The 17480-nt window shown below is 47.4% G+C and overlaps 1 protein-coding gene across 1 annotated transcript in view; it reads left to right on the top strand.

Moving 5' to 3' along the window:
• The first annotated feature begins 2679 nt into the window (after window positions 1–2679).
• Window positions 2680–17480, top strand: part of LOC132818916 (uncharacterized) — a 113137-nt gene continuing 98336 nt past the window's right edge. The window contains exons 1-3 of the mRNA XM_060830048.1: window positions 2680–2930; window positions 6878–7900; window positions 11584–11656. Coding sequence (XP_060686031.1) covers window positions 6934–7900; window positions 11584–11656 — 1040 coding nt within the window. The 5' untranslated portion in view covers window positions 2680–2930; window positions 6878–6933. The remainder of the gene's footprint in view (window positions 2931–6877; window positions 7901–11583; window positions 11657–17480) is intronic.

Here is a 17480-nt window from a genome sequence, read left to right on the forward strand (position 1 = left end):
GTGAGTTACTGGTGATGTTAATGGATGATTCGGTAATAGAAAACAACTGTGTGTAAGAGCACTTTTGGATATAGTTAAAAGAAAACCTTGGATTAAAAGCTAGTCTCAGTAAATGTAACCATGAAACCACTATCAATTGTTGATCTGCTTCATTAACATCCTTTAGGGAAGGAAATCTGTTGTCCTTACCTTGTCTTGTATTTATAGGAAGGATATTGTTAAGCTGGAGAGGCTTCAGAAAAGGTTTACTAGGATGTTTAGATTAGACTAGATTCCCTACAGTGTGCAAACAGGCCCTTCAGCCCAACAAGTCCACACTGACCCTCTGAGGAGGAGCTCACCCATTCCCCTCTGACTAATGCACCTAACACGATGGGCAATTTAGCACAGCCAATTCACCTGGCCTGCACGAGGAAACCCACACAGACACGGGGAGAATGTGCAAACTCCACGCAGCCAGTGGCCTGAGGCTGGAATTGAACCTGGGTCCAAGGTGCTGTGAGGCAGAGGTGCTAACCACTGAGCCATCGTGCCACCCTGGATGTTGCTAGGAATGGAGAGGTTTGAGTTGTAAGGAGAGGCTGGGTTGTTTTACTGTAGCAGCGGAGGTTGAGCAGTGACCTTATAGGGGTTTATAAAATCATGAGGAATATAGATAAGGTGAATGGCAAGTGTCTTATCCCTATGTGGTGAATTTTGGAACTAGAGGGCATATTGTTAAGGTGAGAGGAGAAAGATTTTACAAAGACCTGAGGGGCAACTTTTTACACAGAGAGTGAGTACCTGTATCTTTTATTTTTGTTTTTGCAGCTGTTTACCCATTATTTACTTATCTGTGCAACTTAACTCTGTGATCTGCCGGTAATGCTAGCAAGATAAAGCTTTTCACTGTGCCTCACGTGACAATAAATCCAATTCAATTCAATTTAATTCAATTCAATGTGGGAAATGAACTTTCAGAGGAAGTGGAGGATGCAGGTACAGTTAAAATATTTAAAAGACATTTGGATAAGTATGTGAATAAGGAACGTGTGGCAGGGTATGAACCAAGCATGGGCAGGTGAGACTAGTTTAGTTTATGTTCAGCAAGAACTGGTTGGACTGGTGGGTCTGTTTCTGTGCTATATGACCCTATAACTGTCCCCTGAAATGGCAGAGAGAGCTCTGTGTGCAATAACTGTTCAGACAATATTCATTGGAGTTTAGAAAAATAGGCGGGGAGAATCTCACAGAAACCAATAAAATTCTAACAGGACGAGACAACGTAAACACAGGAAGGCTGTTCCTAATGACTGAGGAGACTACAACCAGGGGTCACAGTCTAAGGCCATTTGGATGTTTCAGGACTGGAATGAGGAGAAAAAGGCTTCACCCTGAGAGTGGGGAGTCTGTGGAATTCTTTGGCGCAGACACAGTCAAAGCTTGAATGTTTTCAAGAAGGGGTTAGATATAGATCTTGTGGCTAAAGGGATCAAAGGGAGAGGGAGCTTCTGAGGTTATGACCTTATAGACGTTTATAAAATCATGAGGGGCATGGATAGGATAAATAGACAAAGTCTTTTCCCTGAAGTGCAGGAGTCCAGAACTAGAGGGCATAGGTTTAGGGTGAGCGGGGAAAGATATAAAAGAGACCTATCGGGCAGCTTTTTCACTCAGAGGGTGGTACGTGTATGGAATAAGCTGCCAGAGGATGTGGTGGAGGCTGGTACAATTACAACATTAAAAAGGGCATTTAGATGGGTATATGAATAGGAAGGGTTTGGAGGGATATGGGCCGGGTGCTGGCAGGTGGGACTAGATTAGGTTGGGATATCTGGTCGGCATGGACAGGTTGGACTGAAGGGTCTGTTTCTGTGCTGTACATCTCTATGACTCTATGGATGATGGTGTTGAATGGTGAGATAGGCTCAATGGGCTGAATGGCCTACTCGACCTCTTAGTCTTCATGTATCTACGTTAATTAGGAATGGGCAAGAAATGCTGGAGCGTCCAGGAAAGAAGAAATCAATGGTATTTCTAAAGATGAACTATCTTCTACTGTTTTTTTTGGAAGAGATATGTATTGACAAGAAGCCTAAAGGGGAATTTCAAAACAGAAACACTTCCCCATTCTCCACATCCCAACGTGTTTCCCTCCTGTGTCTTTTTATTTTGCTCTTGCCTACAGCAGTGTCTGGGAGATTAATTTGGGGGCTGCAGATTAATCCTGGGGTTGCATTAACAGGGGAGGATTGCCATGAGGGAAAGGCAGTGGAAGTTTTAACAGACCCTCAAACTCCAAAAGCCGGCGAGACCAAGCAATGCTGGGGCTGGGGACGGACTTGCAGGATTTGCCAAAGTGGGAGGGGAAGGAGGGAGCCCTGATTTCTGGAGGTCCTCAACCAGTTAGGGAGCTGAGCTTCAGGCGCGGTTTAGAATTACAAGCCCAGCTCCTGAAACTGACACTAAGTCTGAGCAGCAACTTCAGGCTGAACTCTGGTCTGCCGCCAGCTGTCTGCTCCACTCCGTTTTGCCCGTCGTCATAGAGACCAGTTAGATTTACACACTTTTTTTTGCCTTTTATAGTGTTTTTGTTCCCTTTGGGTATTAGTTGGGTGCACTGGAATGCAGTTTGAACTGACACAGCCTCTCTCTCTCTCTCTCTCTCTTCAGCAGTCGTGCACAGACACACAGGCTCTGGAAGGAGAGTTGTTTTTCTTTATTTTGTTTTTAAAAAAAGGGGATGTCGGCTAAATATTCGGTGATGGTGACTGAAAGAGACCCGCCAACAGAGGCTGGAGGTGGGACAGGATTTTACTGTGTTCCTGGAGGAGGAATTTGCAGAAACAATCCTAGGGGGGCCTCAGACTGAGGGAGGCGATCCCACTATTAGTCTGTTAGTGAGAGCTGACACTTGCTCACGAGTCTCACCCCATCAACAGGGTGCTCAGGTAATAAAACACTGCTCTGAGTTGTTTTGTTTTATATAAATAAAGGTACAGTCAGACATGGCATATCTCTGATTATGGCAATATCTTTAGGACTGTTTATGTAATCCCTCTCTAACATAGGAGCGCCTACAGGGGTTGATAAAGGACTTGCAAAGAGAGGGGCAGTGGGGAGTCCTGAAAGGATCAGTCCTGTGGGGAGTTCTGAAGGGATTTGGGACTGAGTTCAGGCTGGACATAAGGTAACTAGCCATAATTATAAGGTGGAAAGGTTTGAGGTTCTGCTATACAGTCACAGACATAGAGAGAGGCAAGGGCCATGCTGGGGAGGATTGGTGAAGGAGTGGCAGATCAAAATATCTGAGTTATAAACGTGGAGGGTGACCGTTTGTTGTCAGGCCGAAGCTAGGGCCTGGCTGTGTGTATTGTGTTGGGTGGAGATGTTAAAATCCTCTCGCGTAAATCCTGATCACGGGCCTGCTCCAATATCACAGGAGCTGGGCCTGCTCTGCTTGGCATTGGCAAATGGTCGCACCATCAGAAACCCGGTGTAAATCTCATCTGTGGGGCCCGGAGGGTTGTTACCATGGCCCTAACACCCTGAGAGAGGCAGGTAGCCTGAGGACGAGAGAAGAGGAGTCAAGTCAAACTTGTGTCCTTCATTCCACTGAGGCCTGAAGCTCAAACGTCAGGCCTACTGGTAAACGTAGGTCATTGTACACAGGTCTGCAGTGCTACAATGGCCAGTCTACCCAGTACACCCACTGTTGTGGTGACCTTTGACCTGGGAGTAATGCAGAAAGCAACATTTGTAATTTCTATGAAATGTCCAAAATTTTCTTTGTAAAGTATTTGTGTAGAAATAACAACTACAAAAAGTGATCATTTCTTCACTTGGAGGAGGGGCATTCAGCAAACCTCCTGAATGGTAAAAAGCTGCCAAACTCATTTACACCTCTGATATTTCAATACCCCACTCCTTCATCAACCCTCCGAGCTCTGGTGCAGAGTCATCGAGAATCGAAACGTTAGCTTGCTCTCTCTATCTCCATGGACCCAGAGGCTGAATAGGCTGGGTCTGTTTTCTCTGGAGCGTGAGAAGGACGAGGGGCGACCTCATAGAGGTTTATAAAATCATAAGCATCGTGGATAAGGGTGAACAGCCAAGGGAAGTCCAAAACTCAAGGGCAGAGATTTAAGATGAGAGGGGAAAGATTTAGAAGGGACCTGAAGGGGCAATCTTTTCATGCAGAGGGTGGTGCGTGTACGGAACACACTGCCTTTTCAGGCACCTAGCATCTCTCCTGTAAGTGTGTTCAAGACACCTACCATCTCTCCTGTGATCTCCAGCATTGGTAGTTTTCAGTACAGATTCCAGCATCTGCCGTACTTTGCTCCTATATTCGATAAGTCTAGTTATTTTGGTTTAGTTTAGTTCTGAGGAAGGGTCACTCAACCCGAAACGTTAACCTGGGTTTCTCTCCGCAGATGCTGCCAGACCTGCTAAGCTTTTCAAGCAGTTTCTGTTGGTGTTAGTTATTTTAGCTTATAGTTTCCCTGTGGAGGCTGAACGCTGGGGGAAACCTCCTGGGTAACACTTTAACCCTTTCCGCTGGTGAGGTAAAGCACTGGAGCGAATTACAATTTCAACTCTTTGGGAGATTTTAACAGGAATGATTGTGAAGCAGTAAAATTGTTTTCAGAGATGCAAAAAATTAGATGGCAGAAGGAAAAGTGGAAAGAATGGTCAGAAACGAGATCGAAACTTTCGCAGTTAATTTACAACTGTGTCCCCTCATCTCAGTAACTTCACCAAGTGGATCAGTTCTTGCTTGGTGACTGTTGCCCCTCTCTAGTGTATTGTGCTGGAAATCAAGACCCACTATTTTTGGATTTGTTATGAAAGTTAAAGGATTTATGATGTTCCCTAATTCAGATTCATGGTGATAAACAATATGGACTGGGTTTCTATACTGAATAAGAATCACTGTTTGTTAAAAGTAACTTGACTCTAGCTAAACAATTATGAATAGTCAGCAAATAACACTAAAACTCTAATCTCCCTATAATCTCTCCTTATATGCACACCCACCCACGTGCACACACACACATGCACACATTCTCTCTCACTCACACATATATCCTCACTCTTTCTCAGACATGCTCATACTCACTCTCACACATATCCACACTCTCATTCTCTCACACACACAACAACACACTCTCACTCTCTCGACACAACTCCATTCTCAAACACATACACCTCCTCTCACTCTCTCTCTGTCTCTCTCGCACACACGCCCACACTCTCAGACACACACACACCTTCACACTCTCATTCTCTCAGACACAACCCTCCCAACACTCCCAGACACTCACTCACACTCCATCTGTCTCCCACACACAGACCACCACACACACACACACACACACACACACACACACACACTCACTCTCACATCCCTACCCAACAATTCCGGATGACGTATGTTTTGCTAATCCAAAGGTTCCTTCCTGGCATCCCTTTTCAGAACACTTCCACTGATTCTCAAACATCACAGGGTGACTACTTCACATGAATGTCACAGCTTATAGCAACCACTGATGGAAAGATTAATTGGTTCTTCTTAATGTTTAAAGTCAGTCTTGATGGCAAGTGAAAGATGGGTGCTGGGATGGGGGTGTGGGGGGAAGAACGTTAAAACCCTCTCTCTAACAAGTTGTTCAGTTACTGACAACCAACCGCACTGCTGTTGGCCAGCAAAAGACCATTGCCATCAACAACTGTTCACTCGTCCATAGACCAATCAATTTTTTTGCCACCAGCCAGCTGTATGCACGACCGTCTCAAAACCAATGTGCCTCTGTCAAACCTCCCCTCGAGCTCCTTAGCTTCAAAAAGAAACTTCCCCAACATAACGGGCTGCATGGTGGCTCAGTGGTTAGCACTGCTGCCTCACAGTATCAGGGACCCAGGTTCAATTCCAGCCTTGGGTGACTGTCTGTGTGGAGTTTGCACATTCTCCCCGTGTCTGTCTGGGTTTTCTCCAGATGCTCTGGTTTCCTCCCACAGTCCAAAGATGTGCAGGTCAAGTGAATTGACCATGCTAAATTGCCCATAGTATTAGGTGCATTAGTCAGAGGGAAATGGGTCTGGGTGGGTTACTCTTTGGAGGGTCAGTGTGGACTGGTTGGGCCGAAGGATCTGTTTCCACGCTGTAGGGGAATCTAATGTAAAAATCTGGTGATTTTGAAGGGACATTTAAAAGAAATAAACCTGGAGGGCTAAGGGGACAGAGCAGGGAAATGGCTCTGACTGGATTCCTTGATCCAACAGTTTCGATGGGCTGCGTTGGAAATAGGCAGAAGTGGGTACTGTAGATGCTGGAGATTAGAGTCAAGATTAGAGTGGTGCTGGAAAAGCACAGCAGGTCAGGCAGTATCTGAGGAGCAGGAAAAATTGACTTCATCAGGAATCTGTGTTGGAAATAGTCTGTGATTCCCCATCTGTCCTTTAAACTAATGTATGGGATGTTTCCAGCTGAAAGCAGAAAGGGGCTTAGTTTCAATTACTATTGATACCTCTGACGCTGTTGCACTCCCTCAGCGCTGCAATGTAAACTTTCGGTTGCATGAATGAAGCTAAAGTTAGATCATCACTTTGGGATTCTGAGCGCTAACCATTAAGGTACAATGATCGGAATAAAGGGAATTCTTCCTCGGCGTGCCATATCTGACAGACTCCCAAATATGTGTGGTCAAGTTGGGGATTATGATACGCAGTAGAGAATATGGCAAAAACCACCATTTGCCATATGGGTGAGCTGAATGGCCTTGCTGTGCACTGTGTTGAGTCTCTCTGACTCAATAATAAGTTAGGATTCATGAAATCGGGCAGGGAATACCTTCCTTATTGGCTGTCTGACGTTCCCTCTCTCCCTTCTTTGCAGGTTGGTTGTAGACATTACAAATTGCCCTTGTGTCAGAGACCCTGGGGTATATCAAGATGGCAGAGAATGAAGTTGTGCCTGGCGGGCAGAGACCACGGATACGTGAGCGAAGGGATACCACAGGCCCCGGTCCAGCTTGCAAAGGGAGAAGGGGCACAGGTTCAGCCAGTCTGTGGGAGGACAGTGCCAACTGGGCCTACCCCAAAAACCACCCTCATCCTGGTACCACAGCCCTCCCGACCAATCAGCAGCTCCGGACAGGTGTGAGGTCATCGGGCAGTGCTGTCATCCCACAGGCGGAGGGCCGAGACTGCCCAGACCTGGGGGAAGGCCGGGAACGCGGGCGGTCCCAGGGGGACAGAGAGCCGAGATGCACCTACTTAACGGACAGCGTCCTGGGCTGCCAAGAGCCTTCGGTTGTCGGAGTGGGGGAGGCCCTCAGCCAGGGCACCGATCCGGGCATGGTGAGGAGGGAATGGCCTGGAACGGGCAGCCGGGGAGACCCGCCTAGGCCAACCGGGGATATTCCTCCCCCGAAACCTGCCGCCAAGAACTGGAGGCCTCCGAGGGGGTTCTGGAAAGTCCTCGGAAGGGAAAACGCACCGCCAGGCGATAGGCCGGGGGCTCCTCGTGACGTGGTTGCCCGGGAGGAGACCGGGAACGCCAGCTCCTTGGAGCACGCGAGCAGCCATCCCGGTGGCAGCCCGAGGGCTGTGTCGGAGGGGGCCGACACGTCAGCGCGCTCCGCCATCAGGGCAGAGAAATGGAGCGCACGCAGACTCGGCCAGCTGGAGGCTCTGTGGAGGACGGACAGCTGGGAGAGCGTGGGCAGTAACGCCAGCCTGGTCTCCCTGAGCGAGCGGGTGGAGATGAACCGCTCCTTCCTCAAGAGGATGCTGAGGCCGGCTGCCTGGCAGCCAGGGCCTGGGCTCCAAGGTCAGCTGCAGGAGGAACCCGCAGCCCATGTCTGCCATCGCCAACCCCGGCTGCCGGGAGACCACACCCTCCCTGGAAACAAGCAAGGTAAACCCTTCCCTACAAGTGTCTCAGTTGTTGAATCTAAACTCAAAGGTCAATACGCAACCTTTTAGCCTTACACCTGTTTCCCCCTGTTGTGGTCATCCATTTGAGTCAGAGTTGACCGGGATTCTTCCCCTGATATCCGTTCCCACAAGGTTCGGCCTACTACTTCTGCCTTGGACCTTGGGACCTTAGCAAAAGTACCACAGCATCCGCGGTGGCAATTGCAATCATTCAGGTTCGACACAAACAATGGTGTCTTTTTAAAAATTCATTTACGGGAGGTAGGCATCTCTGGTTAGGCCGGTGTTTATTGCCCATCCCTAATTGCCCAGGGGGTAAGTTAAGGGTCAAAGGCCAGTTGAAAGTCAGATACATTGCTGTGGGTCTGGAGTCACATGGGGGCCAGACCAGGTAAGGACGGTTGTTTCCTGCCCTGAAGGACATTAGTTGAGCCAGTGTCCAGTGAGCAGTGTTGCTTGAATGCAGGATGAAAATCTAGAGTCGAGCTTTGCTCCAAAATCTCTGTGAGTCCCTCATCTCTCCAAAGGTTTAAAGGGAAGGTTTGCATTTATGTAGCACTTTTCACCCGCCTTCCTCACCTCCCAACCCCCACCGACTCTCCTGCTCCTCGGATGCTGCCTGACCTGCTGCGCTTTTCCCAGCGCCCACACTCTCGACCCTAATCTCCAGCATCTGAAGCCCTCACTTTCTTCTAGTTGATGATAACTTGAGGGGTGAGACTAGGCCTCAGTTTAACAGCTTAGCTGAAAGGTGACATCTTGGACCGTGTGACACTCCCTCTTCAGTACTCACGCAGTGTCATATAACATGGAAGCAGACCATTCACTCCAACCAGTCCATACTGACCATCATCCCAAACGAAACGAGTCCCACCTACCTGCGCTTGGCCCATATCCTTCCAAACATTTCTTATTCATATACTTATCTAAATATCTTTTAAATGTAACTATATCCCCAAGCATTGCTTCCTCTGGAAGTTCACTCCATGCACACACCACTCTGCACATAAAAAAAATGCCTCTTATGTCTTTTAAAAATCTTTCTCCTCAGACCTTAAACATATGCCCCTTCATCTTGAAGTCCCCCACCCTAGGCAAAAGTCCCTTTCCACTCACCTTATCCAAACCCCTCATGAGTTTATAAATCTCTATAAGGCAGGGTGAAAATCCAGACTTCTTTGTCAAATCTAGAGTCGAGCTTTGCTCCAAAATCTCTCAACCTCAACCTCCAGTGAAAAAAAATCGCAGCCTTTCTTTATAACTCAAGCCCTCCATTCCCGGCAACATCCTGGGAAATCTCTTCTGAGCCCTCTCCCAGTTTAATAATATCCTTCTTATAACAGCGAGACCAGAACTGCACACAGTACAATCTAAAAATGATGTCCCCACTCCTCTACTCAAAGGTCTGAGCAATGAAGGCTCAGCCAGGATTGTGGGGACCTGAGCCCCATTGACTATCTGTCCAGAGGCAGGAACGCTACCCCAGAGTCACTGCCATTTCAAACAATGCAGACTGAGATTTGTCTTTCGGTAACAACATTTTTGGAGGTGAGGGATTTTATAACTCATTTTCAGATACACTGATACGCTTAAAGAGATTTAATTAGATTAGATTCCCTACAGTGTGGAAACAGGCCCTCGGCCCAACAAGTCCACACCGACCCTCCGAAGAGCAACCCACCCAGACTCATTCCCCTACATTTACCCCTTCACCTAACACTATGGGCAATTTAGCACGGCCAATTCACCTAACCAATTTGTTAAGTCATAAATGAGATTTATAAAAGAACTGTCAACCTATAATAAAGGAAAGAATGGTGGATATTGAAGGTCTGAAAGAAGGTCAGCTGTGAAGAAAAGTTGGAATGTTAACTCATGGAGTCACAGAGGTGGACAGCACGGATCCTTCAGTCCACTTCCTCCATAGCCTGATCTCATCCCATTCGCCAGACTTGGCCCATATCTCTCTAAACTCTTCCTATTCATATACCCATCCAGATGCCTTTTCAGTGTTGTAATTGTACCAGCCTCCACCACTTCCTCTGGCAGCTCATTCCATACATGTAACACCCTCTGTGTGAAAAAGTTGCCCCTTTAGGTTCCTTTCCCCTCTCACCCTAAACCCATGCCCTCTAAGTTCTGGACTCCTCCAACCCAGGGAAAAGACCTTGTCTATTCACCCTATCCATGCCCCTCATGACAGAAACTCGGTTTCCCTTTCCACAGATGTTGCCAGATCTGCTGAGTTTCTCCAGCAATTTCTGTTTCTGTAGTGTGTTTGTTATGGGGAGGGACAATAACTGTATGATTTTGATCCCAAATCTTTTTAAGAGTTTATCTCATGGCTTATGTGATGACGGGATGGCGCATTTATCTTTAGATGAAATTTAGTTGAAAATTTTTGAAGTCTTTCCTCTTTGAGATTTAGGTGTTGCTGGCAACTTGTCCCCATCCCTAATTGGGCTTCAACTAATAGCTTTGCAGAGAAGGTTTACGAGGATGTTGCCTGGTATGGAAGGTGCTAGCTATGAAGAGAGGTTGAGTAGGAAAAAGGAGATTGAGGGGGGACCTGATTGAGGTTTACAAAATCATGAAGGGTATAGACAGAGTAGATAGAGGTTAGCTTTTCCCAGGGTGATTCAATAATGAGAGGTCATCCGTTCAAGGTGAGAGGTGAAAAGTTTAAGGGAGATATACATGGCAAGTACTTTACACAGAGGGTGGTGGGCGTCTGGAACATGTTGCCAGCAGAGCTAGTAGAGACAGGCACGGTAGATTCATTTAAGGTGCATTTGGATGGATGCACAAGGAGGTGGGGAGCAAAGGGATACAGATGTTTAGGAATTGGGTTTAGACAGCGGATTTGGATCGGCTCAGGCTTGGAGGGCCGAAGGGCCTGTTCCTGGGCTGTAAATTTTCTTTGTTCTTTGCTCAACCATTTCAGAGCTTATTTAAGGGTCAGCAGATTGCTGTGGGTCTGGCCTCACCTGTAGGTCAGACCACATAAGGACAACAGATTTCCTTCCCAGACTGGGCTTTCTCCGTTGTTTAATGGTCCCCATCGCTTTAATAATTGCCTCGAATTTCCACCAGCTGCCAAGGTGGGGTTTAAATCCACAACGTGAGCCGAGGTTTACTGGTCTAGAGGTATCACCACTGTCACCATCCGCTGGACAGGGGAGGACTGACTTGGGGCTGCAACCTCCCCAAGATGGGGACGGAGAGAGGAGGTGGTTCAGGAAGGGTATTCTACAATTCTGGGCTGAGGTGGGGCTGACTCACACACCTACTTCCAAACCCTCAATATCCCTCTCAAAATATATGACTTTGCACTTGTCCCTTGTCTGTATGTGGTCAGCGTGTTGTGAACATGTTCAGCTAGGTTGGTAATATTTGGAGAGGTATCTGGAGTGAACATACAGCCACTCCCGACCCACAACAGCACATGTTCCCCCTTGCGGGGCTACCCATAGCCACTGCCAGCAGATTGCCCGCTCTCTGCCCAGCTCCCAGCTGCCCTGCAGAAGTTTCTCACTGCCCCCGTCCGCTCTGCTTTCTGGAGCTATTTGCCTGCCTCTGGGGTGGCAGTGCTTTGTGCCATCCTGTGCCCTGGAGCTGAGTCATTGATTTTGAACGCTGTTTCTCGGTTTGCCCCTTCCTCAGGCTGCGGGACGGTGCAGAGTGACAGCGACTGGGACTCCGGCATTTCCCTGCAGGAATCTGACCCTGGCCTGAGGTAAGGAGCTTATCCACGTAACGGATGGGGACTGGGAGGGGGGCAGAAATAGAAGCAGAAATATGCTGAACTGAATTTTAATTAGCAGGGATGTGTCGGAGCAAACTCTAAACGTTAGACAAAGATTCAGAAACAACCTTGAACTGAAAAATGTTCAGCCTTTATTATAGGAAGCACCACATACATTTTTGTTTGGCTAAAAAACATATGTTACGACACAGGGTAAACTCTCCTGCTTAATTTAAAACCAGCAACACGGAAAACCTTTATCCTGTGCGGTAATCTGTAAAACTTCCAAGTGGCCAAGGATTATTTAAAGTAAAATTAGCAACTTTATGTCTTAAAGTATAACAGAGAATAATTACCTAACCATTATTTTCAATTTCTTTCTCTAACCTATCTTCTACCTTCCCTTCTATAATACTAGTCCAATAAAACTCCCCATTAAGATTTACAAAACAATATTTCTTATCTCAAAACCAGGCAGCTGTAGATTCTTGTCTTGGGATCTTCCAGTGTCTTCTTTTCTCCTTGTTAGGAATTTCTGTGTCACAGGGTACTGATCAAAAAGGTACTTTTAAGAGAGATGTTTTTTCAAGCAGCTGGTACATGTTAGGCTTGGCAGTTCTCTTCTCAACTGTTCAATTTTCTGCTGGTCTTATACCCCAGAGCATCGGATTGTGTCATTGGCTTTTAAGATTGTCAATACACTCAATTCAAACTTGATTGGAAATTGTATTTTTATCGGGATATAATTTAAACTGATTGGCCAAATTCAAATTTGTTTTTTTTTTGTTTCCAGGCAACGAACTACTCGCGTTGTTCAACCCAGTGTTATATACATTGTTGAGTTATTGAGAACACTTGGTGCTATGTCGGGTAGTTCTGCTGCTTTTAACTCTCTTAAAGGTACACCCACATCTTGCAGGGATCTGTGGGAGCAAACTCAAAACGTGAGACAAGGATTCAAAAGTAATCTTGAACTGAAAAATACTCAGCCTTTATTAAAAGAAGCCCCATGTGCAGTATTTTGTTTTTGGCTGAAGGGGATAAGAGAAGGAGAAACCAAAGGATCCCAGCACTTTCCAAATTTTTCGCGCATTTCCAAAGAAAACAGAAACATTATATACTTGAGAATATGCTGAGAAATTACAGATTGTCATGAAATGTACGTCATCTGTAGTACTGAGCCTTGGCCTTATTGGTTTTGAAGACATTGATTATTTGCATCATTGCATAACTCTATTTCTGTTGTACGGATGTTTTGTTAAGGCTAAAGTCTGCAGTTTAAAACATACAAGGAGCCGTTAAGAAGATTACGGAAGTCTTAGCAAGCTTGTAGAATTTGTTCACATTCAGCCTGGTTCTGGATGCTGTTTCTGATCTTTTGCCACAGCCCTGTTTAACTTGCTGACCTATAATTCGAGAGTTGGCCAGTTTTTCCCATCACGCAATGTTAAATTGTCCCCGCAATACCACACTCGCCCCTTTTGTCGTATCATAGCAAGCAGTGATGTAGGCACATTGAAAATGCATTGGCACAAGCAGACGTGTAACCCCATTGCTACTAGCAATGGTGCTATGAGCAAAAAGGCTTTCGAGATCCAATCAAACATTCCCTGACCCAACCAACTGTAATCATGGAGTTCATTGTGGACGTCTTGCATGTGGTCAGCATGTTGCTTGATATGTTCAGCTCGATTAGTAATATTTTCAGAGGTACCTGGAAAGTAAGTACAGCACTCCTGCCCCACATGATCCCCCTTGCGAGGCTAGCAGTTAATGCAAAGTCAGTCGATTCTGCAGTGCCACTGACTGGACAGCCATTAGCTCAGCTGAGACCTCAGTCAGGGCTTGTCCAGTTGCCTTGGCTTCGAAAGCTGTCTCATTGGCCAGGTGTTCCAGTGCTGGGGCCGTATGGGCCAATTTGATAGATACTCATCCCATTCTGCACAACAGAAAGGACACACGAGGAACTGGTCTAGCCCGGTAATGGTTTTCGCAGTTCGTGGATGGTAGTGCTTAAGGGGGGGGGGGGGAGGGGGGGGTCAGGTGATGTATGTAGGGTACAACATAACCCAGATACCAGGACTCTACCCAACTGGCAGGAACCAATAGATACGCTTTGGTGCCAGATATGAAGTACGTGTCATTATAAGCTGTAACATCATCAGCCAATGTCATCCAAGGCTGCATGGTGGAATAGGCCCATGGACTTTCATATCCTGGACCAATCACAGATAAACACCCCATTTCTCGAAATATTGACTACTGGGCCTTGCCAGTCAAATGTGAGATTACATTTGCTTTGCCCCATTAGCATGTTTTGTTCTAGTTTTCTAAATCACAGGGACCCTGTCGTGTTATTCGAATGGACTGTAAGGGAAGGAGGAACTGAGCTGTGATTATATGTGGGCTGATACCACATTGAAAATGTAGTCATTTCATAACCTGCTGATTCCCATACTCTCACTTCCCCATTGAACCCTGTGTGATTCCGTTGTAACATCCACTCAACTCTTTCTGATATATAGAAAGGGAGGGGTTGAAAAGGTATTCCTTCCTTGGAATGGATGGGGATATGGGTACAAACCCAGCACTGACTTATATTCAATTTCTCAGCATACAGATGTGACTCCTGTAAATAGGTGTTTGCGTGCAGTTCCCAAGTAGGCTGGTTAGTTAATGTCAAAGGATTCGAAAAGTCCAACAGGTACCAAAACAATGGTCATGCTGGGTCACCAACTGGTTGAGGAGTAATCTTCTCGCAATCAGATCGATGGACCCAATTGGAATCTCCTTCAACTTTGACCAAGGTTGGTGTCGCTAGGGGCCACTCCCCCAGGTTTACTTGCGGATGTTGGGAGGCGGTCACGTCTTCCTCAGCTGGGCAATGCGATTGCCTGACCCGTGAGTGGAGAAACTTCAGGGGAGGAGTTAACTGCTCCGCGTAGTTCTGCGTTTGCTCACCCATAACACGGAGATCCGCGCCCTTTGGGGGTTCAGTACGGGCATATCACGGAGCCTTCATTGGCTGAACATGAACTATCTCTGCAGCTGATAGTCCAGTCCACGAATGCGGAGCCACTCGCGTGTGAAATAATGGCTAAGATCAACACTTCTAGCCAATCTAACCCCGTTTCTTAGACCAGTTTGGCTAATTTTTCTTTTAAGGTGCTGTTGGGTTGTACCACATTCCCCGCTGCCTGCAGGCGACACACTCAGTGCAGTCGCTGTTTAATTGAAAGTGATTCATAGAGTTCAGTATCGGACCCCAAAATGTGGTCCATTGTCTGATGTTATCATTCCCAAAGCAGGGGAAAAACTTCAGGCAAGGATATTTTCACCAACCAGTGTGCTGTACAATTAGCGGTGGGGAGGGCTTCAATCCATCGACCGTCACTAAACAGTATTTATAACATTCTACTTTGAGGTAATTCAATAAAATCAAGCTGTATGCAAGCAAAGGCCCATCATGCAGCGGGGTTGTCCGGGAACGGCATTTAATACCTTTACCCTTCTTACTCTTCATTGAAATAAGGCATCGATCTGGTCGCATTTGAGCGGCTTTATTCAAATCCGGGCGCCACTTTTAAAAGTACCCGTACCATTCCTTCCCCTTGGCAAGATGGGTGCAAGTCATCAATACCCACCGGTCACAAAGAACCAGGAATCCAAACTTGACCCGCCGGTGTTGGCCAGAGAGCTAGCCCGTCGACTTCCAGAGTGTACGCTCGGATTCAGAGGTGTCCCTCTGTGAAGGTTGGATCGCAGTGAGGTCTGACATGCCCTTGGTCCCTGAAGCCTGATACCCGTCAGTTGGAGCAATCAAAATGGCTGACGCAGCCACCTCTGTGGCAGCCGAACCAGCACGGGCATTTACCGAACTGTGCCGGAGTGTCCCCCCACTTTGTGTGCGCCGTACACTTCATAACAGCCAATTGATGAGCAAGCAGCACAGTGTTGAGGAGATGTTTTACCCAAAGAGCGTTTTGAATAGTGGGGGTCCCCGTAGAAGTAAGGAAGCCTCGTTGGTGCCAGAGGCAACCAAAATCATGGGCACCACCCAAATGCGTATCTGGAATCGGTGTAAACGTTGGCAATTTGGTCAGGGGTTAGCTCTGGTGGGGGCGAAAAGCTGGGCTTTCTGTGCGGAGGCAGGGGTCTGAAAGGCAGCGGACTCCTGATTGGCAGTGTCGGTGACTGCCGGGCACCGTCCGGGGAAGTACCATCACCTTCAAATACGAGGTCAGGATTTCTAATGGGGGTGTCAGGATTTCTAATAGGGAGGTCAGGATTTCTAATAGAGGGGTCAGGATTTCTAATAGAGGGGTCAGGATTTCTAATAGGGAGGTCAGGATTTCTAATAGGGGGGTCAGGATTTCTAATAGGGGGGTCAGCCACGTCCTGGCGAGGTGCAATAAGGAAATGGTTCCTTAGCAAACAGTCATGTGGGGAGGGAGGGGGCTCAGGAAGATCATCGGGGGTTGCTCAAGGAACGTGGCAGGTACTAAGCGGAGCAGGAGCAAAATGAGAGGTAAGGGTTCGACAAGGGGCGGCAATGGTGGCTCAGTGGTTAGCACTGCTGCCTCACAGCACCAGGGTCCCAGGTTCAATTCCCACCTCGGGTGACTGTCTGTGTGGAGTTTGCACGTTCTCCCAGTGTCTGCGTGGGTTTGCTCCAGTTTCCTCCCACAGTCACAAAGATGTGCAGGTTAGGTGAATTGGCCACGCTAAATTGCCCGTAGTGTTAGGTGCGTTAGTCAGAGGGAAATTGGTCTGGGTGGGTGACACTTCAGAGGGTCAGTGTGGATTTGTTGGGCCGAAGGGCCTGTTTCCACACTGCAGGGAATCTAATCTAAACTGATCTAACAATGCAATCTCATAACTGCTCAGACGAGCTAGGGTGAGGTGTTGGGTCTGCTGAGATATGAGGAAGGTCACAACAGAGTGCGAGTTGTACACCTGTACGGGCTGGTGAAGATTCAGGTTAGAGCGGCCTGTACTAACAGGTTAGGATTTGAGTGCATGGACGGAGGCCAGAGGCAACAGGATCCAATTGAGCGGAACAACAGGCCAGCCGGCGACGATGGTCACCATGCTGCTGTGTCAGGGCATCAGGGAATAAGGAGTAAGGCCTTTCGGATAAGTTGTCACGTTTGGAAGACACTGCCTGCAAAAATTGACCAGCGACCCTCCCAAAAAAAAGCTCTCATCCATTTGGGTGAAATAAGGGGTGGGGTTTGCAAAACCAGGGCAATCCACTCCTGGGGAAGGGAACGGTCAGGAGCACGAATGAAAACGCCCACAAACATTTAATTTGTGATTGACCTTCATGACACTGAATGGGCAGGACCACATATTCCAAGGAAGGGAGATGCGTAGGGAGGTACACAGTCTCCGGCTGGTCATGAACCAAATCAGAGCTAGCAAGGAGGATCTTTCTCAGCCCCAGGATCTTCACCCCGTTTTCCCTGAACCCTTACTCACCCATCGTCTACCCATCCGCACTCAGCCTCAAACCTCTCCCAGCTCCTGGGAGGCCCCCGCTGCTGCATGTAATTCCATCCCCCTATCACATGCATTATTCCTCCAACTGACCATTAAAGGATCTCTCTCTTCACTCATCCAGGTCTGGGTGTTCAGCGAGCACAGTCTAATCCATGTCTGTGTGTCCAGTGTGCACGGTCTACTCCAGGTCTGGGTATTCAGTGTGCATGGCCTAATCCATGTCTGGGTGGTCAGTGTACACAGTCTAATCCAGGTCTGGGTGTTCAGTGTGCACGGTCTCATCCAGGTCTGGGTGTTCTGTGTATACAGTTAA

The sequence above is a fragment of the Hemiscyllium ocellatum genome, chromosome 9 (genome assembly GCF_020745735.1).
Source record: "Hemiscyllium ocellatum isolate sHemOce1 chromosome 9, sHemOce1.pat.X.cur, whole genome shotgun sequence".
NCBI lineage: Eukaryota > Metazoa > Chordata > Chondrichthyes > Orectolobiformes > Hemiscylliidae > Hemiscyllium > Hemiscyllium ocellatum.